This window comes from Cimex lectularius, unplaced genomic scaffold (assembly GCF_000648675.2).
Source record: "Cimex lectularius strain Harlan isolate CLEC.00 unplaced genomic scaffold, Clec_2.1 scaffold87, whole genome shotgun sequence".
Classification (NCBI taxonomy): domain Eukaryota; kingdom Metazoa; phylum Arthropoda; class Insecta; order Hemiptera; family Cimicidae; genus Cimex; species Cimex lectularius.
Genome location: NW_019392768.1, coordinates 71,401 through 93,294, shown reverse-complemented (window position 1 = coordinate 93,294; position 21,894 = coordinate 71,401). Strand labels below are relative to the sequence as shown.

General features: G+C 32.0%; 4 protein-coding genes across 5 annotated transcripts; 2 read left to right on the top strand and 2 right to left on the bottom strand.

Annotated features, from left to right (window-relative positions):
• Positions 1-176: 176 nt before the first annotated feature.
• Positions 177-1,192, top strand: LOC106667794. The gene has a single exon (XM_014395968.2). The coding sequence runs from the start codon at positions 338-340 to the stop codon at positions 875-877; it is 540 nt and encodes a 179-aa protein (XP_014251454.1). The 5' UTR covers positions 177-337; the 3' UTR covers positions 878-1,192.
• Positions 1,193-2,122: 930 nt separating this feature from the next.
• LOC106667852 (pre-rRNA-processing protein TSR1 homolog) lies at positions 2,123-7,806 on the bottom strand. The gene is made up of 11 exons (XM_014396073.2): positions 7,605-7,806; positions 5,870-6,348; positions 5,607-5,810; positions 5,322-5,501; positions 5,092-5,257; positions 4,829-5,023; positions 3,720-3,937; positions 3,410-3,664; positions 3,244-3,354; positions 2,467-2,674; positions 2,123-2,352 (listed from the first exon to the last, which is right to left on the bottom strand). Exons 1-11 carry the CDS (start codon positions 7,708-7,710, stop codon positions 2,210-2,212), a joined length of 2,265 nt encoding a protein of 754 aa, XP_014251559.1. The 5' UTR covers positions 7,711-7,806; the 3' UTR covers positions 2,123-2,209.
• Positions 7,807-10,420: 2,614 nt separating this feature from the next.
• On the top strand, positions 10,421-17,272 carry LOC106667828 (EH domain-containing protein 3). 2 transcript variants are annotated; one of them, XM_014396030.2, is made up of 7 exons: positions 10,421-11,462; positions 13,224-13,332; positions 13,716-13,880; positions 15,424-15,574; positions 15,814-15,888; positions 16,295-16,465; positions 16,540-17,207. In XM_014396030.2, exons 1-7 carry the CDS (start codon positions 10,663-10,665, stop codon positions 16,746-16,748), a joined length of 1,680 nt encoding a protein of 559 aa, XP_014251516.1. In that variant the 5' UTR covers positions 10,421-10,662; the 3' UTR covers positions 16,749-17,207. The 2 variants fall into 2 exon arrangements, with proteins under 2 accessions (XP_014251516.1, XP_014251517.1); XM_014396031.2 differs by lacking the exon at positions 15,814-15,888 and having other exon boundaries at positions 10,423-11,462; positions 16,540-17,272.
• LOC106667830 lies at positions 17,024-20,896 on the bottom strand. Its single transcript, XM_014396032.2, has 4 exons — positions 20,459-20,896; positions 20,305-20,395; positions 18,164-18,282; positions 17,024-18,102 (listed from the first exon to the last, which is right to left on the bottom strand). Exons 1-4 carry the CDS (start codon positions 20,604-20,606, stop codon positions 17,966-17,968), a joined length of 495 nt encoding a protein of 164 aa, XP_014251518.1. The 5' UTR covers positions 20,607-20,896; the 3' UTR covers positions 17,024-17,965.
• Positions 20,897-21,894: the final 998 nt, after the last annotated feature.

The following is a 21,894-nucleotide window of genomic DNA, read 5'->3' as shown; positions in this document are numbered from 1 at the left end:
TATTTTTTATATTACTTAATATTCAAAGTAATGAAGCATACTCATTCTATTAAATTTAATTATATTGTACTAATTCATAAAGGTCTTTGTAGCATGAAATTATAATTTGTTCCTTATTGACATCAGTTTTTTCTGTTTTGGTTTTTCCAATAAACTACATAAAATAAACAATGATTAGCCTTTATTTAATACTTAGCTTTTATTAAAATTTGGCTAGTGGCTTTCTGAATTCGATTTTTCTGTTATCGATAACCGGGATCTTTCAAGTTTTTCTTATCATTAAAGGTTACAGACTTCTGTTATTATTATGAAACTAAAATATTAATGTGGTTTAAAAATGTGCCCTGGCTCGGAGGACAGTTTAAAGACAAAGTCATATTCCAACGGATCGTTAGAGAAGGCGTCTTATAAACAGTTTAGTTTCAGAAAAAGTTATTGTTTTGTCAATAAGTTAACAGTGACTGTGTATTCACTTTTGTTCTTAACTTGCCTGTTGGACGGGGAGTGTCATGCTAGAAAGTGTTTCTATGCGACTCTAGTCTCAGTGGTCTTCGGATTGCAACTCTTGTCAGCTTTCTATACGGTTATCGAAGAACATCTTCTTCTCGTCGTACCTTTGCGGATTCAAATGACTTCAATCTATTACTACGGACAACAGTCGACAGTGTCCATTCCGTGGTACAAGATTGCCGACTTGATGATCATCGACGAGATAACGTGCCAGCAGGTTTTGCCCTTCTTGGCCGTACAGTTCAAGGAAGGTGTTACAATTGATGGCCAGAGCCATATCATACTTTTTCCGAATATGAGGCCTAGGCTGGCACACCTCGAAAGGATTTATCGCGATTTACAACAAATCATCGACGCCAACAGGTAGCATTCGTCTTAACGAAACCTCTGTGATTTTGTGCCACCGATTGACCAAAGACTGATCTCAAGTAAAACGCAAACCAGGTTTGCTCAGCGCTCCGATAAACTTCAGATAATTCATTAGGCACCAGGTCCGGTGAAAAGGACTATATGAAAAGGATTGTGTCGCTACAAAACTTGGCACTCACGCCAAATTTAACTAACTACTAAGAGTAAAGAGCCAACAAGAAACATTCCACATAACTCACAATTTGTAAAAAATAATAATTAATATTGCTATATTTAATTTTGAAAAGTAATATAAAAAAAGATATTATTTATATATTTTTCTCTTGTTTTTATACAATTTTTTTCTTATTTGTTTTACCAAATAATTTTAGTGTCTTCCAATTGTAAATCATATATATTAATAAATCCAATAATTTTGTGGTCTATTGACCAAATTACTTCTTTCAATTAATTAATCTTTTGAAGGAAAGTTTTGGCTGATATGAAAAAGTTGGTGTCACGAACGGGATTCGAACCCTTGATCTTCGGCTCAATACGCTGCTGCTCGTACCTGAGCCGAAGGTCGTGGGTTTGAATACCGCTCGTGACACTAACTTTTTCATTTCAACCAATACCTTATATAAAAATATATTAATAAATAAAATTGTACTATCTTATGTGATTCAAGTGTATAAGTGATATTAAAAAAACATTAAGCTTTAAGTCCAAGCTTCTGGCACATTCAATATGCTGTTTGGATTGTTGTGGACAAGTCGTAAATTTATAGTTTTTATCAGCTCTCATCACAAATCAGTTTTTTTATGATTTCCACATGGCACACTTTATTGTGGCAAATTGAGTATTTTTTTATCATTTGAAATTATTATTTTTTATTCATTACGGTTCGAGCTGAGTTTATACTAATTACTATACTCATTTTGTTTAGAGAAAGAAGATATTTTTCACCAGAAAAGCTACTTGAAAGTCTAAAAACATCTAAAAACGCGCTGCAGAATTCATGTGATGTTAATAATTAAAAGTAACAATATTAATAATTTAATAGCACATAACACAGGAACTCTTATATTTTGACAAAGAAATAAAAATTTCAAAAATAATAAATATATTAAAAAAACAGGATTTTTATGAAAAATGGGTAAAATAAGTTGGTGCATATTGTGTGCCAGTGCACGGACTTATGTTAATTAACAAGACTCAAGGGTTAAACAGAAAAAAAATTATATTTGTGTAATAATATACAGTATTCAAACTTAAAAAACTTATTTTTATATACAAAAAAGGTATATAATCTTCAATTCACTGTTAAAAAGTAACAAGAATTGTTACAGTTTTACGTCTCTTCATGTATAGGAACGAAATTGACCTCTGACTCATAGGTCCATTTTGGAAAAACTCTTTTGTACAAATTTAACAAAACGGTGTCTTGCGATTTGAGCTGTTGGTTGAAGACACACTTCATATGGCCGTGCGTACCTGTAAAAATGAAAATTATCATTTCTTGAAAATTAATTTATAACTTTTTATTTCACCTTTATTATATATTATTTAACAATAATAAAAAAGTAAAATAAAAAGTTATAGAATTACCTAAAGGTTCTTTGATATGCCCACGTAGTCCGTATTTTGTCCTTAGCTCGACCGGCTTAAACCAAGCGATATCCTCTCGGTTGAAGAACATGAAACGTATCACAGCAGATCTTTTGAGGATTTTCATTGGGTGTCCGCTTAACACGGCACGTTTTACTACAATTCTGTTCGGGTCGACTGATAAAACACTGCCTTGAGCGACTATGCTCTGAATAAACAAATTTTTACAAAATTAAATTGAATTAAAGGATAATTTTTAACACGTAAAGTGTTAGTGGTCCAGAGTGAACCCTCACCCTCACGGCGGTCCCACAAGTTGTAATTGCACTTTTTTTCCTGCATTCAAAACTCATTGCAGACCATTTGGAACAAAACTCAGAACACATTAGCTGATGACATTTCTTCGAGATCATTTTTTTTTTTTTTGTATTCTACTTTTGAAGGCTAATTAATGTGAAATTAATCAAGCCTCTGTATTACGTCTTTTTTATAACAATAAATCTAAGATCCTACAATCTTTTTGCCAGTGGACCGCCATAAGAGGTACCACTTGGCACTGCAGAATGAACATTTTAAAAATCCAGCCCTCACACCTGTGGGACTGCTAACATTTTTTCATAAATTGACACATTTGTAGTTGAAGAAACTAGAAAAGATCAATGTTTTTTTCCATTTATACCCTAGGGATACTAAAACAACAAAAATGTAATGTTGTCCTGAGGGTGAGGTTTGCAGAGGGTACCATGGTGCTTTAGGTTTCAAAAAAATTGTTATTACCATAGTCCGGTCCTTATTTTCTTTGAAGACCAGTACACTAGCCGGAGGGTAAATCACAGGAGCATACATTGAGGCAACGACTGTCGCATCTGGTTGAAAAAATCGTTCATACTGAAAAAAAAATCATGTAATTTTTAATGACAATACATTATAATATTAATATTACCTTGAATTTATTTCCGTTGGTGTGTTGACTGAAGATTGGGCATGCTTTGAACCTCCTGAAGCCAACTTGAAATAGGAGTTTTTCTTTTGAAGCGATTGGCTCCTCTGAACCCAATGCTCTTTTGAGAACGACATTCAACAACGATAGTTTATTTTCGTGCGGAAGCAGGCCGTAGAGAACGATGGGCTGACCTCCTCTAAGGACATGAAGGATCGTTGGTACGTTGATTACGTGGATTGTTACATACCAGCCGGCCTGTATTAAAATTAAAAATAATCAAAGCTTTTTTTTTTCTTTTTTTGAAACTCACCTGAGCACCGCCCTGCTCCTGGGCCAGTGCAGCAGCTTTGGTCCTGTCGAAGTTTTGGAATTGAAATATTCTGGCATAGTCTTTAGGTAAGTTTTCTTTTGGGTCCCAGGGTGAAGTTCTGAATGATTTCAAACCTCGGTATCTCATGAATCTATCCTTCGCTGGTATATCATGAGGTGTGTCTACTTCATCAGGAAACTGTTTGTCTTCTTTAGCCTCTGCAATATATAATGAACATTGAAAATTTTTTTTTAATTATACAATTTTTTTTAAAAATAAATCAAATATAAGGTGACTTGCTTTTTTAATTTTTTTATTAAATTCTTGTTTTGAGCTGAATTCCATGGAAAGTTTTTCCTTTCTAATAATTAAAAAAAAATATATTTTTTTTTAAACCGGTGAGGCCATATAACACCAAGAAAAAACCTTACTATTTGATGGTTATTTTATATTATTTTTAATATGAAATGTCTTTAAAATCGCACCAAAATATATCGGTACAGAAAGTATGTTCTATATCATTTTGGTCTGTGTCATTTTTTATTTTATACGGTCAGCTTGGTGATACGACTTTGAGTTTGAATTGTGTAATGCAAGGGTTGGCAGCGCTCTGGCTGTTTTCTATTCTGTGTAACTCACGACTCACCAGATAAAAATTTGAATTATGCAATCACTGGAAAGAGGAAGCTTTGGATCAACTTGGTAACTCAATGTCCACTGCCAAATGAGTGAAACTCTACAGATATTTTGATCTAGTCTATTCACTTTTAGTTTGAATTCAAAGGAGTGTGTTGTTTTTTCTAAATTTCTCACTCTCACTACCACTAAGAATAATAACTTAAATAGTATCATGTCTAGGTACCTCACTCGGGAACAAAGTGCATTGATCTTCCTGAATGGGTTAAAATATAACAAGTATCTCTTTAAAATAATGTTTAAAAAAAAGAACTGGATAAGAAAGGCTTACCATATAGTTTATAAAATTGGTAAGCAATCACTTTCTTACACAACCCTATAATTACAATTAAATTGTTTATGCCATCTAACATCCATATCTAAAATAATTTGTTGATTTTTTTTTTTTTTTTAATAATATCTAATTAAATTACGTTTTAATTTTTCGAGGGCTGCTTTCTCCTCGTCCATATCCATTTCTTTGTCGTACTTATCAGGTTCAATTGGTGCTTCAGATGTTACAGTACAAGTTTCATAGTCTTCTGTTTGATCATCACTCATTTCTTCATCTTCCGCCTGAATCTGCATGTTTTCATCTTCTTCTTCTTCATCACCGCTTTCTATTTCAACTAGAATTTTTGTCTTTTGTTTTATATTAATTATAAATTAACAAAAATAATATAGAAAGATTTCTCACAGGCATCACAATCGGGAATCCAAGCTGCCTGATAATCAGACCAGCCATGAGGGACTTTTTTAACAACTTTCTTCTTTTCGTTTGCCGCTTCTTCCATTTCTTCTTCAGTCGGCCAAGTTTGTTCAGCATCCATCGGGTCCGGAATGTTTTCACATTGTAAAGATTCCTAAAGGTGATAATTTAAAATTAACTTAAACTTTAAAAATTATTATTTTTAGAAATGTGTTTACTTGTTTTTGAGGATCGGCCACTTCTAAAACTCTTATCTCTTTGTGTGCTCCATCACCAGGTGCAGGCACAGCGTCAATTTGGCTCATTTGAAAATCCCCCCAGCCAGAGATATGTACTAGGGAATTTACACTTAAATTCTTCCCTCTTAAATATCCTGTTATTTTTAAAGTGCCTTTACCCTAAAATGCAATATACACAATGAAAAATCTGCCTAGGTATAAAAATACCAGAGGTAGGCTTATGAGGTATTCCATTGATGTCTAATATTTAAGAAACTTTATTACCTCTGATGTTTCAGAGAATTGGACAACCTCAGCCAACATATGGGGCCGCCGATCTCTCTGAAGTATAGACCGATGTTTCTGAAATGCGATCTTCCTTAATATATTCAAACCATCGCCAGGTTTATCCATCGTCATTACTTTGTCGACAGGAGGCAGCCATTTTTGAAGTTCTTTTTCAATGTTAGATTTCACTTCATGCCATTTCTGTAATAACACAAGAAAAAGTTTTAAAAAAAATTGAAATTGATACAATAAAGGCTTACTTTTTGCGGTTGTGTCGCCAGATCGGTTACGACAACTGTAACAGTTGGTAAACCCTGTGCTATAGCAGAGGTGATCGTTACTACACCGTCTTCATCGACTCCTTCAACTGAAGTGAGGAACAGTAAAGTCGTACAAACTTTCAGCAGGTCAAGCTTGTCGAACAGATTGTCACCGTGAACAGTGGCGAATGTAAATTTCTGTTTGAACCTCGTGCTGTGTAAGTGTAAGAAGCCTTCTTCTGTGAAATTCACGACTGCTTCTGGATCAGATTCTTTCAAATAGTCAAACACTTTCAAAGGGTTTATACTGTTGTTCAAAGGGATCACTCCTACAAGAAACGGAGCTTGGCAAAGACCCCTTCTCTTCTCGAGGTATTCAAATCTCTTTTTGTGGCGCATCTGTTGTGCTTGGTTTCGCCTTTCTTCCCTCTTCATTTCAAACTTGGTTTTAGGGTTTACTTTCATCGAAATAGATCTCCCTGTAAAAAAAAAAAGAAAAAAAGTTTGTCACAATATAAAGGGTATACAACAAATCTACGATGAAACCAGGTGCAGAAGCTTTAGAAGAGCTTTTATTAAAGGATTATAAGGATTGCAGGAAACAAAATAAATAAAGTAATTTCTGTCATGCAGGAGGGATTAACATCCAACTGTGTCATGGACAGGAGGTAAACCATTTTGCAATACTTCTTTCATACTATTTTTTGGACTTAAAACTCAAAGGTTTGTTACTCCCTGATGTCCTGACACTAACATCTATAGCTCAGGGGAGTTCACCTACACTGTTAAGTGGCAGGCTGCTAGTATCTCCCTTAAACTAGATTCTCAGGAGATTGTCACTTCTCAATCAATAGGGGGCTTTCCATGGTCATTTCAGCCACCAACCCATGCAAAATTGTAACCTAGCCTAAAGTTATATGCTACATGTATAGTGTAATCGCATAAATAAATTCATTCGCGTCTTGTAAAATTGCACTCATTCTCTGGTTGAGTAATCGACCTACACACAATAGTAATAAGCTCATTTAAAATAGGGACAATGTAGTACTTTTATAAATATTTTGCCATCAACCCTAAACACACACTGCTGGAGGGACAATGGTTCACACTAATAAATACATGCACTTACACAAAACACCTAAACAGATCTATATACAGTTAAAAAAAAAAAAACATCTTCTAAAAATAAAAACAGGGGATCCAAAATCACAGCCGAGACTAAGAACAATTCTTAAATTTGGCTACATGACTACACGCTCTCTGTAAGGAGCCAAGGCATGACTGGCCTGTATTATGTGTAACACATCACCCTTTCTTTCCTTAAGAGCCCTGCACTTTCATACTATTCTCAATGAAAAAGCCACTGGCTGTACCGGGATTCAAACCCAGGACTGCTAGCACGGCAAATACAAGTCAGACACCTTAACCACTCAGTAGTCCACCTTGTTCTGCAGCAATATCCAAATCAATGAAGTTCTTCTGAGATGCGATTATTGCTAATAGAAAACAAAAATATATGCTGCAATAGAGCTGTCAATTAGATGTCAACGAAACCCAGAATCTATAAGGTAAATATATTTTATAGGAGGGATAACAATCTTGCTATTCAATCTATTAAAAATGATTTTACAAAATAAACAAATCTTTGTACAAAATTATGGTGACCCTGATTAATTTATACTATTAAGTTATTTCAATTTAAAAGTATCACGTTAAATACATCACTGTGTCTCACCTTTGTTGATCCTTTCTATCGAACCTTTACTCTTATGCCAGTGTTTATGCTGCTTGTTCTGCTGTTTTAGACCTGTCGGTCTGTGGACTTGGGTGTCGAGACCCATGGTTTAATAATAGTTTAATAATTAATTAAAGAAAAACTTATAAAATACTGATCTAAGAGACCAAGTTACAATGCGAACGTAGGTATAACCTCAAGCACGTGGATGAGCAAGTTCTAACTACAGACACAATCTGGAGGAGGAGGGATCAACCACCAATTTTTTAAATAATGTAAAACTTTTAAAATTTATGGAAAATGGTGTTATATGGCATAAATCATAAGACTTGATAACATCTTACATCTAAAAGTGTCTTATTTCGGTTTAATTTTTGCTCTGGATTTAAGAAAAGATTATACTAGAAAGAAATGTTCTGTTTAGACATTACATAAAAATATTAAAACAATGAATTTCAATTTGTTTTGGTTTACTTTTATTTAGAAGCTGGAATTGATTTCTAGGCAATGAAAAACAGAATAAATAGTAGAGAATTTTATAGTTGTGAGACACCCTTCTCAAAAATCTCAGATGATTAGGCATTGATAATAGATTTGCTATTATAGTTCTACTTAATTTTTTCAATGAGTTCAGCTCTGTAAATTATAATTTGCTTATTTGGAAACTGGTTAGTTTTTTCTGCTGCTACTAATCTTCTTCTGGCTAACAAAACTCAAAAGGCTTCAAATCCTAACTCCTATTCTCTCTCAATATCAGCTAGTGTACCCCAAGGCTTTTTTCTTGAACCTTTCCTCTTTTCAATGCTTTTAAATGATTTCCCATTAGTTTTTAATTTCTCTTGATTTCCACCAAATGAAATGGAATTTTTCTATCGACACAAAATGACACAATTATAAATATGTATAAGAGCAATGTATATGCTAATAGAAGAAGAATTTAGAATAGTTGTAATCATAACTACACCAAGAGGCAAAAAAGTGGCCACTTTTTTTTTAAATTAGATTTGATTTGATTTTTAATTATAATGACTACTTGCAATCATTATAATTTTTATTTTTTGTTGTTTACTGGCTATTTTTAAATAAAAATATGATAAAATATATATAATATTAAATACAAAAAATATAGCTAAATAAAGCAATTAAAAAGTAAAACAGTTTTACCCAAAATATTGTTATGGAAACAATGGGAAAAAAAATTCAATTCAGTATTATTTCCTCCTCTTTATTGATAAACACTTCCATTCGACATGGCATTGATTTTATGAAGTTTTAAATGTAGTGCTGTGGAATATTTTCATATTCCTCCAAGAGCGCCATTATTAATTCCTGCCAATTCTCTGGCATCAGTGGGTGACTTTTTTTATTTTCTTTGACAACTTGTTCCAAAGTTGTTTGATAGGGTTTAACTTGGGGCTACTTGGTGTCCTGGCCACTCCAAACATTGAATGGAAGCCCATTCCAAGTAGACATTAATGATTTGTGTAGGGCCTTGCATTATCATGCATAAAAATGAAACTATTGCCAATTAGTGGTATATATTAGTAGTATATAAGAAACAATTTCTTCGGATAGCACAACTGTTGAAGATCAAGTTTGTATGACCTTCCATAGAAATGCCTGCTAAAACCATAAAACCACATCTCCATAGCTTCTCTGAAGTGGAAATGTTGCAGGGATGTATCGTTCTCCTGTTTTTCTTCAAACCCTCCCTTGGCCTTCAGAAGACTTCATGCAAAACCATGACTCATCTGAAAACAAAATTTATTCCACTCTTGCTCAGACCAATTTGTGTTGTTAGAAGTTCTGACCAGTGGCAGGTCTTATCGCACGTAATTCAACTTCTAAAAGACTTCGTCTTAGAATGTGTAAACTGGCATTAATATTTCCAATTTGTAAGTCGTTGCTTGATTCAACAGCGATATAATTGTTTACGGAGTACATTCGAAATGATAAAATGATCATCTCTCTGAGGTATGACATCCTGGTGACCTGATCCATGCCTTCTTGAGTAACCTTCAGTAACTCGGTAGTAACGGAAGACCGTTTGGACAGTTGTTCTTGGAATGTCAAGCACCCTGGCCACATACGCTTGACTTCTTCCAGCATATGCTATGACTACAGCCGAATCTGTATCACCTAAAACCATCACTCAAACAAATATCAGATCTAAAAAAAGGGTATAAAAAACAACAACTTAAAAAAATCAAAATACAACATTAGAAAGAAGCATTACTGAAAAACCAACAAAAAGTTATTTACAAAATCCAATTGTAAACACAAATGGGAGATTTTAACTGTGTTTGGTTTACCTGATCAAATATTGTAAGATAATCTTCTTGAGGGATTGTCTATCTAGTTAGCTTGATATTACTATTAACTATCTTTATTTGTTTAAATTTTCTTTGTATTCAATTATGTTAACTGAATATATTTACAGCTATGTTTTATTTAATAATTCATACTTTCAATTATTTGTTATTGTATTGAAATACTAGGTCAGTTGTTTCTTTAATCAACTATTTATGTTTCATAACGAATCCACTATATTAGCTCGTGTATATTTGTAACTATTGTATAATTTTAATAGGCTTTGCGAGTAAAGTAAATAAATACAAATATTTTGTGTTTAAAGGAAAAGTGGAATGGAGTTGAACTCCTCTTAATAGTGTAAGCTTTTAGATTTCAAATTTCACGACCTTCCAAAAAATCTTCATTTATCAGTTTTTATATATATTAACTTCATTACGTTTGGTTCTGTTTTTTTTAATTAATAGGTTTTAATAGGTTGAGAATTTATATTTATTTAAAAGGTTATTATTAGTGTGGAAATTGTTAGTTTTTGTTTAGACATAAAAGTGGGGATGATGATTAGTAACATGGAGTGAAGGGAGGTGGAAAAAAGTCGTGGCACATCTCCAGAAAAAAAAGGAGACTCAGTGGACAAACAACTGGTGTAGGGCCGTTATCAACGTTAGTTCCCAGTGAAGAAGAGTAGATTTTTCTTGTTTCATGGAACGTTTTGTTGAATCGTGATAGTCTCAATTGTGTTTGAAAAATGTTCAGCTGGCTGAAAGGGGACGATAGCAAATCGGCCGAGCTATACAACTCGGTTATAGACGGCCTTAAGAAGATCTACAAGACGAAGCTTTTGCAACTGGAGCTAGCGTATCAGTTTCACGATTTCCACTCGCCCCAGCTAGACGATGCCGATTTCGACGCTAAACCGATGATACTACTCGTCGGCCAGTATTCTACAGGGAAGACGACCTTCATCAAGTACCTTCTGGAAAGGGATTTCCCTGGTATAAGGATAGGCCCGGAGCCGACTACCGACAGGTTCATAGCTGTCATGTACGACGAGAAGGATGGTATCATACCCGGCAATGCCCTGGTCGTCGACCCTAAAAAGCAGTTCAGACCTCTGAGCAAATACGGCAACGCTTTTTTGAACAGGTTTCAATGTTCTATGGTCAATTCACCCGTGCTGAAAGGCATATCGATCGTCGACACCCCAGGGATTCTATCGGGGGAGAAGCAGAGGGTCGACAGGGGCTACAACTTCACGGGCGTTCTCGAATGGTTTGCGGAACGAGTCGACAGGATAATACTTCTGTTCGACGCGCACAAGCTGGACATATCGGATGAGTTCCGCCGGTCTATAGAAGCCCTTAGAGGGCACGACGACAAGATAAGGATAGTTTTGAACAAAGCTGATATGATAGATCACCAACAGCTCATGCGAGTCTACGGAGCATTGATGTGGTCGCTTGGAAAGGTCTTGCAGACTCCTGAAGTCGCACGGGTCTACATAGGCTCATTTTGGGACCAACCCTTGAGATTTGACACCAATAGAAGGTCTGTTTGTTCAGAAAGATGTTAGCTTTACAATCTGTTTACTTTTTATCACTTTCTTATCAAACAGATGAGATTCCTGTGTTTTTTTATCATTTCTTACCACACTTTTATTTAAACAACAATATACTATAAAAATATCAATTTGTGGGACAAAAAACTAACTAAAACTTTTGATTTATCAATTGATCCAAACTGACATTAATTCCATCATGATATTAAAATTTTGTGCGTGTATGCACTGTTGAATTTGTTCAGTATAAATTGAATTATTATGTTGAAAATTTGTCCAAACATTCTTTATGACACTAATTTGTATTGTACTGATTGACATGAGTTCTACTTATTTGCCGACCAATACCAAAATAAAAATTGGTATAATCTAAGTTGACAATAGTCATTTTTAAAATATAAGCAATTAAAAACCTCAAATGCACATTTTATATTTCAAGTTAAAATAAAAAAAATGTAGTATTTAGTGATCCGTTAAATTATTTAGAGATTGTGAGATGTGATCTGGTGTGATGTAGTTTTAGAAAAATATTTTCTTTATCGATCCAATGTTTCGATCTTTATTGATTCCTACTTGCTACCCCACTCATTCAAAATCAAACATATATAAATAAAAAAACATTGATATCTCACTAATACTCCCAACACGACACACAACCATTACACATTTACATAGAAAACGTACACTTCAAGTGAGTACAAATACTTCAATTAAACCTAAAATTTCTATATTGTGTACATCATCGTATAAATTCATTTTCACAACTTATATGCATTTGTCTAATTTAAACAATGTTTATAAATCCCAGGCCCTGAAGGTGATCTCAATAAAGATCGAAACTTTGGCACGATAAAGAACATGTTTTTCTAAACCTACATCACACCAGACCGCATCCCACGATCTCCAAATAATAGTTTAAAAAAAATATATATATAGCAGCATTTAAAAAAATATATTTTCTCCACTCGACGACCCTTCTATCCATCTAGATCAATATAATGACAATGCAACCTTGTAGTGTCATATCACCCTACAAATTAATATTTCATACTTGATGTCCAATAATTCAGAAAAAAGTTTAAAAATTATATATAAAAAAATTAGGTTACTTAGAACTGTTGGTGACTAAGTGCATATGAGTCACCACATTTTTCACTCACATGCTTAAAGTCCATGCATCAATCATAATCATGTATTATCTTAATTGCAACGTTTCCTCTCTCCCCAAGGACAGATAATGTGATCGAATAGTTACGCTTGATTGATTGATTTGGCTGATTGATTTTGTTTGATTTCTACAAACTCTCTCTATATTTTTTTTTCTAAACCTCAATTTTCAGAATGAATTGTAACTTATTTTATTGAAAATTTTTACGATTGATTTTATGACCTTGTTGTCAATCTTATCTTCTAACATGTCCACTAGAAAACACCAAACAAATACATTAATTATTAACAATAGATATTTTGATTTTCTCACTCAAGATAAGTTTCAATTTTTTAGGTTATTTTTGCGAATATTTATATATTACGAAAAATGATGAGATAAAGATTTATTCAATTAAATTTCAATTTTTATTTAATAAAAAAACTATCATATTTCAAACACAGCACTTCTTTTCAAAAACTGAAAAGTAATTGCTTTTAAAAAAAAATTGTCTTTTTTTTATCTTCTCGTAATACTGATATATGATATCTTTACAGTGTTTTGTGCTTTGGTTGAATGTTATATTTAAAATTCCATTTTACAGATTGTTTGAGGATGAAGAACAAGATCTGTTTAAGGATTTGCAATCACTTCCAAGAAATGCGACATTAAGGAAATTAAATGATTTAATCAAGAGAGCTAGGCTAGCAAAGGTGAGATTGTTATTCACTCATTTCTTTTGTTTGTAACATGCGCAAATGTGCAAATCAACAAAAAGATTTGTTTAATTGAAATGTGTCACTTGAGGTCAATCCGTTCATTGGCTCAGTGAGTTTGTTCCGTTCCAAAGTAATTCAAACTGTAATAAGGTCGGGCAATTTGTCGGAGGCATTGAATTACAAACTGGCCATTATCAGGTAGATAATGGCAACTGGGCTTGTTAAGGATACAAAAAAAAGGGGTGAAAAACTATTTTTAAACTAGTGCAATGTTAGAATACATCAGGATGCAAATTTGTTCTGGTTTGAATGCACTACTTAAATCAATTTAACTTTACACAAGAAAATTAATTTTTTTTATTCTAATTTTTACACAGGTACATGCCTATATAATTAGTTCTTTGAAGAAAGAGATGCCTTCAATGTTTGGAAAAGACTCTAGGAAGAAAGAGCTTATAAAAAACCTGGGTAATATTTATGAGCAAATACAAAGGGAATATCATATATCACCTGGAGACTTTCCAGAAATCAAGACTATGCAAGTAAGCCTTTGTATTTGTATTCAAATTTTATATTGTGTATTCATTATCTATATCTAAGTTATTTATTATTTAAAAAAACAAGGTTTTGGTTTATATGTGATTAGAGAATGCGATATTCAACCCACAGCTACGCTGATTTACATTGTTTACCAATTTGACCAATTTTTCAAACAGTTGCTTGTTTTTTGTTTTTGAGTTCAATTTTATAGCCTCATTTATATTTACGAGAAAAAGGAAATTTATAAGATACCAAAAGATTTTACCATTCTGGGTTTAGACAGTTCTTATTATGATTTTTTCCCTTTTTCTTTTTTAAACAAAGGAAGTGAGTGAACTGATTCCAAGGTTTTGAGGGGTGGTGCGTGCATTGAATACTGAAAAGCAGTCAAAAGGAAAATTGCACGCCTGGTCTAAAGAGGATATGTCATGGCAACGGGAACAAAAATTATGGGTTTTTTTTAACCAAATTATATTATTTTTCCATTGGCAATAATCAAAATTGTCAAATGTCAAGATTAATTAATTTTTAAATGTTTACATTTATTCTTACTTCCTTTGTGTATCAAACATTGAATCTCACTCTCNACCTCCTCTCCTCTCCTCTCCTCTCCTCTCCTCTCCTCTCTTCTCTCTTGGTATGTATATATATTTATTTATCAGTTATCACATAAGATTTTATAGGAAGTTCCTTTTTTATTGTAAGATGCAGGCAATTTTAAACAGAATATCAAATTTATTACTGCATTAATTTCTTATCTCTATCCCACTGCAACAAACAGAATGATAAAAACTTTTTTTTTTTGTTAATTATATCGCATGCTTCAGTTTCTTGTCAATTAATATTTTATTTCAACTTTTTCCCTATAATATATATACAGTGGAACTTCCCTAAACGGTCATCTTTCTTAAACAGGCAAATTTTAATTTCCCTACATTTTTCCGTTGGTTTCTTCACATTAAAGTCTTATGTAAAGCAGACACTCCCAATAAAGATGCAGACAACATTTTCAACTGTATTCCAACTCAAACTCTCCCAAAACCTCCCGAAAATGCATGTTTAATGAGAAACGCCGCCTCTTGTTTGTGTTTTGTTTGCTAATTTTGTCACAAATTTTTAGATTCTGATTATGCCACTTTGCAAACATCTTTTTTAAAAGGATTGAACTTGTATAATTCAAGTGAGGGAATATGTAAAATTAACTTTAAACTTAAACTTTAAATTAAGACATCAATGTGATAATATTTTATCCCCTAAGTGTCTGTTATATGGAAGTTTCACTGTATATACATTTTTTAATATATATATTTGAAATCTATAACTTAATGACTCATATGGTCAGTACACCGTATTTTGTTTTGTTTTGACCTTAAGTTATAAGTTATGGTTTTAATTGAAAATGGCAATTGTTGCCATATTGAAAATGAAAAAATATAGCCTTAAAAAATAGTGTGTATATATAAAAGTATGGAAAAATGAAACAAAATATATTTTGTACATTTATTTAATGGTGTGATAACTAATGAAAGATTGTGTTTTATTTAGGAAAACTTAGCAAATCACGATTTTAGCAAGTTCAACCAGTTAAAGCCTCACTTACTTGCAGTGGTAGATAAAATGTTGTCCGATGATATTTCTAATTTGATGTCACAAATACCACAGGAAGAGACTCTCCAGGCGCCTAATAATTTATCAGGTAATCTAATATCATCAGTGTGACTGCTTTTAAGCTAGCAGCTTTGGTTTTTTTCTGTGTCTGCATGCCACGTACATCTCATCGATTCATTACGTCACTATTAAGAAAAACTATCACACAAATAAAACTTGTAATCACATCACCTTGTAAATACAACCGTTTGTAATTGCAATAGCAAGCGTACTCGTGTGAAATAACCATATAAATAAAAAAAATCATATTTAACATTTGACTCTTAGGAACATCAAACGATGGGATGGTAAACTCTGGTCTCAATGGCACTCATGGAAATTCACTTTCTGACATAAAATTCGGTACGACATGATTTTTCTTTGTTTTAATATTATTTTAAGAAAAGCCATTATAACTAAGATGATCTGATAAGGTAATACATTTGCGAGTATATATTTTATTATAAATTGATAACAGATTTTTACCTCCTTATATAATCGTGTTAACTTAGATTTATTTATTTTTTTAATCAAAATATTTACTATATCAACTATTTTATCATTTCTTTATGTTCTCATGCTGCTGTCACACTATCAAACGTTTGTTTCATCTTTCTTATAAAATTTTACATTTTCTTTTTACTCTTCTGGGCTTAAAAGAGCAAATATTTGTCTCTCTCTAGATTAGGAGAATCCATGAAACTGAGAAAAAGCATGTTTTTGGTGTGATTTTATGTATGTATATCATTGTCATCATCATCCAATTTAGGTGGCGCGTTTGTTGGAGTGGAAGATAGCATTAGTCCTTTTGGGTATAAACGGGGAGAAGGCATTGATGCAGGACATGGTGAGCCTGAGTGGGTTGTCAACAAGGTCAGATACAAATTTGAAAACATTTTCGAATCTCTTGCACCCATCAACGGTAAACTTTCAGGAGAAGGTAAATCAATTTTACACAATGTGTAAACCCATAGTGTAATCATTTGTTGTAAACGATGTTTGTTTGATTTTCAGCTGCTAAAAAAGAAATGATGAAGTCAAAATTGCCCAATCCCGTTCTTGGGAAAATCTGGAAATTGTCGGATGTTGACAAAGATGGGTTTCTCGACTGTGATGAGTTTTGCCTAGCAATGCATTTAATAAATGTTAAATTAGATGGACATGATTTACCAGCTCAACTGCCTGACCATCTAATTCCTCCTTCAAAAAGAAAAGAGGATTGACTGAATAAAGGGCAAGAGCATGTCTTGCCTCTTTTTCTTTCAATTAGTCATTATTGTATTTATTTTATGTATATACAATAAAACTTGCTTATGCAATTCCTCCTTATAAACAAAAGATTCCACAATAAATCCATTTTCTAAATATTTAAATATAAAGAAAAATAATATACAAATTGCTTTTTTATTTTCATATTATTGAATAATTTGTGGTAATGTACTTCCTGCAATATTAGTTATCTTCATTTTATAGGAATGTTTATTTGTAAATTATTGTCTTTTAGTAATTAGCATGCTTTTGAATTCAAGGCTGGATAATTAAAAAGAAATATCACCTGTATATTGAATATGATATTACAAAACAAAGCGCACTCACAAATATGATATTTTGAAAGATAAAAACACCTGTCAATTATTTTGGAAAAACCAACAAAAATAAAACAAATAAGGTAAGAGAAAAAACAAAACTATTGTGATCAAGGCATTTGTGAAAATAATGTGATCCTAGACTTTTTGAACAAAAAAAATTTTACAAAAGTATTTTCAAATTATCATTATAATTTAATTTATCATATGTATAATTTGTATTTATTGTGATTTATTGTAGCCAGTGTTATTCTTTAAAATATACATATATATATTTATTGTTTCATTATTCCTTTTTTATTGTGATGTATGTTCAGATGATGTACTGCTACCCACAGGTATCGGTATAGTACATATTACAATATATTATATAAGAATGTTACATAATAGTAAATCTTTTGAATAAGTTCATGTAAGGTTACCTTTCATGTATGAAGTTTTGTATATAAATATATGGGACCATCTTACCTCATTCCTAGTCTTTCATCCCATCCAATCGATGATACAGCAGCAAAAGTAAGGAGGTACGAGAATTAGGCAATGCAATAAATTAATGCATTAAAGTTGTTTAATAAATATAGGTGGTGACTGGTGTATTAAGTTTTTATTAAAATTAATTTAACACTTATTTTTTCTAAAATACTTGAGAGCATCATAGCACATACTAGTGCAAAAGTTTATAATATTAAATACACTATTAAAAAGTTATTTCTATATTGTCGCTAGTAAGTAAAAACTATGTTATTGTGCAAAAATTTAAAAATGTAATTAAACATTTTTTTGATCACTTGAAATATTGACTAATAAGGATTATCACAATATTAAAAGTCAATAATAAAGCTTTTTAAATTCGATTAACTAATTTTCCTTGGCTGCTTCCTCTTCTTAAAAGCTGTGGCTTGTCGCAAAAGCTCAGCATTTTCATCCTCAGCGACAGTAGGCGCATTTAAATACTTTTTCGGTACAATGAATAGTCCAATCATCGTCAAACCTTAAATATTTAGTATTTATAAATGTTTGAAACAAATTGTAATCAAATACGATAGACTTACAGTTTAAGACACAAGGGAAGACAATATAGAAATTCAACGTAGCAGATTGAAAATACAACGCTTCGGACAAATACATCAGTACTGTAAGAAGAATCGAGCATATTCCCATGCTAATAACACTGTAAATTAAAAAATCAATTAATTGTAAGACATATCTGCAAACCAAATATTTAAAAATGTAAATTTTTATTTATACTAAAACTTGGATTATGTTTGTAGACAGATGTCTTACATCAATACTCCACTTCATTTATATTAAATTATTATGGAATTTAATATAATACGGAATCCTTGGGCTGCAGCAATATGTCCTCAGATTGGGAAGGGATATGGACCAGAAGGATGCACATCCTTTTGAACAATTCATTTGGAAATATACAACAATGAAATACATTCTGATGAGGACCATGGTGGCTGAGTGGTTAGAGCATCAAAGTTGTATTTGTCACACTAGTGGTTTCCTATTTACACGCCATTCACTCAGCTAGGGCAGTGAGTACTTGATATTCCTTCATCACCCACTACATTTATTATTTAACTTATATGTTATACAACCTCTAATTGAGGGTCAATGGGTGTGTACTATACCACCATCTACTCTCTCACACTACACATTCTTGCTAATAATTTGCTCTCAACACACACTAGGGTACACAAAAATATCAGTACTAAATATAATAGAACAACCCTGTTTCTGTCAAGAATTAGAACAGGGGACCCAGATCTCACAGCTCAAACAAAATGGGTGGCATTCCCATGCACTCTCTATGGAGCCAAGAAATGGTACTCTTTAATTAGGAGGAATTAGGAACACATCGAGCAATCTTTCTCTTCATGCCAGACACATATGTGCCCAAAATTAATTATGTGTCTACCTAGCATGGCCTATCTTTAATCAGGATCCTCCAAAAGCCACCTATCAAGCGTTAGTGATATTTATTTTGAATAAATACACATTGCAAATAGCATGGTTAGAGCATATCCTACATATTGTCTTGCACATTTCTTTATCTACTAGTTCGCCTTTAAACAATGCCAAATGCCATTCAACATTTTTTTTTTTTTTTCAAAAGTCGAAGTTAATATATTATTACTCGACTGTGTTTATTCTACTGCAATTTTTTATGTTCTTCAAAGTAATAATTTAGTCAATATATTCTCCACGATTAACTAGTTCAAAATACATCAATTATGTAAGAAAACTCAAACATTTCCTCGCGATAGAAAAAAAGAAAATAAAACATTTGTGGGTTTGAATCCCACTGTGCCACTAACTTTTTCATCTTAACCAAGACCTTACATAAAAAGAATAATTAATTGAAAGAATTTATTACAATATTACTCCACTTCTCTTATATTAAAATTGTTATAATAGTTGTTAAAATTGTTTAGTCAATATATTCTCCACAATAAGCATAAAACACATAAATATGTAAAAAATTAAACATTTTCCTGTGATAATAAAACTAATTGAAAAAATAATTTTAAAATTGTTATGGAAGTTATGAATTTTTTTTGTGCATAAAAATGTACTTAAAAGTAATAGTTTAGTCAATATATTCACCACAATAAATGTATTCAAAATATATCAATTATGTAAGAAAAATTAAACATTTTCCCGCGATAATAAAAAAATAATTAATTCCATAAATAATGCGCAGATTTATGTATTTTAAAGTATTTTAAAATTAAAGACGAATCTATTACAATATTACTCCACTGCTCTTATCTTAAAATTGTTATGGATGTTATGATTTTTTTTTTTTTTTAAATGTACTTAAAAGTAATAGTTTAGTCCATATATTGTTCACAATTAACTGATTCAAAATACATTAATTATATAAGAAAATTCGAACATTTTCTTGCGATAATAAAACTTTAATTGAAAACATAAATAATTCCATAAATATTTCGCAGACTTATGTATTTTTAAAATACGTCTTTTAAAATTATAATACATATTTCTTTTTATACAAACTTTCAAAAGACGAATTACTCCACTTCTCTTATTTTAAAATTGTTATGAAAGTTATGACTTTTTTTTAATCTACGTAAACTTTACCTATATAATTTACCTCAATTGTTCATAAATCACACCAAACTAATTAAAAATAGTAAAATTATTGAAAATTATGACTTACGGGATGTAGTGGATGAAGACGGTGCAATGAATAAGCGCGATGGCTTTGAGGATTGAGTACATGCCGAGGACTCTGGGCAAGGTTGGATCATCTTGAATTTAAAAAAGCGACTTAAGATAATAAAAACTACTGTTAAAAAATTGTTTAACGTTACCTTGTTCTAAAAGGCCGTCGGTTTTCGTGAACGAGTACTCCCCCAAGATGCACTTCTTTTCAATGAAAGAACGCACTGCGACGCCGAGATCCATGAATGCGACAAAGGCGATCCACCCCCTGAACGCGTACATTATCTTCTGATCCATTATGGTCAGAAGAGCCCTCTTCACCTACCATAATATCCGTTGTTTTATTGTTACGACCATAAATCCTTGGGGGGAAAAGTTTCGAGTCGCGTTCACCGGGCAAGACAGGCCGAAGGGGGCTATTTTAGATGCGATTGCCGGGCATGCCCAGTATAAGCTGGTAAATGTGACATTTTACTAGTTAAATCGATAGAAAGGCAAACGTACTTTTGTAGGGTTTTTATTTATATTTGACTTCTTTCTTTCCAACAGTCTCCAACAAACCTGCGCTTCATTCAATTCGCTGATGTGGCATACAGCCCAAAAAACGAGATTGTAATTTAAAATCCATACAGTCCTGACGTTTTAAAAGAATTAAAAATTTTATACTTCAATCCTTCTATTAATATATACTAATAAACTTACAAAATAAAAAATATTAAAGCTAAAATCAAATTAAGTATATTTTTAATCAAAAAGACTAACAACACAACAATATTCGGGCGTTCAGAATACTAGACCCGCATATCTGGCCATTTTTTATTACGTGTTAAATTTATTATTATTTACTGTCTAATGTCAAAAAACATTTCTTTGTAGTTTTTAAATAAAAAATAAATATATTGCTTATTTTCATTTATTTGGACGTTTTGGATATTAACACCATAAGCATGTATAATTTTTTATAAAAATAATAAATATGTTTTATATTTAGTAGTCAGAATTAACCGTATTCATTATTTTAATTATCTATACGTTTTATGGAAGGTCTTGGTTGACATGAAAAAGCTAGTGTCACAAGTGGGATTCAAGCCCATGGATGGGCTGAAGGTGGTGGTTCAAATCCTGCTCGAGACACAAGCTTTTTCATCTCAACCAAGACCTTTGATAAAAAGTACAATAAATTAAAATAAGTATAACATTTACATTTTATTAAAAGTTTACCTTATATTGTATTAAATTCCCAATTTATTAATACCCAAATTGTATTTTAAAAGATATGACAATCTTACATCAATAGTTTAAGTTTATTTATATACATTTTGTATTATTTCGAAGTAATATAAAAAAATCTAACTTGTCAACAGATCTGGCCAATTTGTTATTATTAAAAACATACTTTCATATGAAAAAAAAGAAAAAAATATTCTTTAAAAAAACACAAAAAGATAAATGCAATGGCAAAGGCTGTCTGAAAGACGGATAATTAAATAACAAAAATAAAATTTATAAACATAAAGTGGCAAAATTGAATAGTTCATTCAAGTATATGAAGTGACACAGAAACATAATAAAATCAGTTAACCAA

Bases quoted from the DNA above. Each gene is read 5' to 3' on its own strand.
- LOC106667794 (XM_014395968.2), top strand. From the start codon at position 338: ATGTGCCCTGGCTCGGAGGACAGTTTAAAGACAAAGTCATATTCCAAC.
- LOC106667852 (XM_014396073.2), bottom strand. From the start codon at position 7,710: ATGGGTCTCGACACCCAAGTCCACAGACCGACAGGTCTAAAACAGCAG. The intron at 3,665-3,719 runs GTGAGTTTCAAA...ATTTTAATACAG, and splicing joins AGGAGCAGGGCGGTGCTCAG to GCCGGCTGGTATGTAACAAT. The intron at 2,353-2,466 runs GTAATTCTATAA...TCATTTTTACAG, and splicing joins GCATATCAAAGAACCTTTAG to GTACGCACGGCCATATGAAG.
- LOC106667828 (XM_014396030.2), top strand. From the start codon at position 10,663: ATGTTCAGCTGGCTGAAAGGGGACGATAGCAAATCGGCCGAGCTATAC. The intron at 13,881-15,423 runs GTAAGCCTTTGT...TGTTTTATTTAG, and splicing joins CAGAAATCAAGACTATGCAA to GAAAACTTAGCAAATCACGA. The intron at 15,575-15,813 runs GTAATCTAATAT...TTTGACTCTTAG, and splicing joins GGCGCCTAATAATTTATCAG to GAACATCAAACGATGGGATG.
- LOC106667830 (XM_014396032.2), bottom strand. From the start codon at position 20,606: ATGGATCAGAAGATAATGTACGCGTTCAGGGGGTGGATCGCCTTTGTC. The intron at 20,396-20,458 runs GTAACGTTAAAC...TTTAAATTCAAG, and splicing joins CGACGGCCTTTTAGAACAAG to ATGATCCAACCTTGCCCAGA. The intron at 18,103-18,163 runs GTAAGTCTATCG...TAAATATTTAAG, and splicing joins CTTCCCTTGTGTCTTAAACT to GTTTGACGATGATTGGACTA.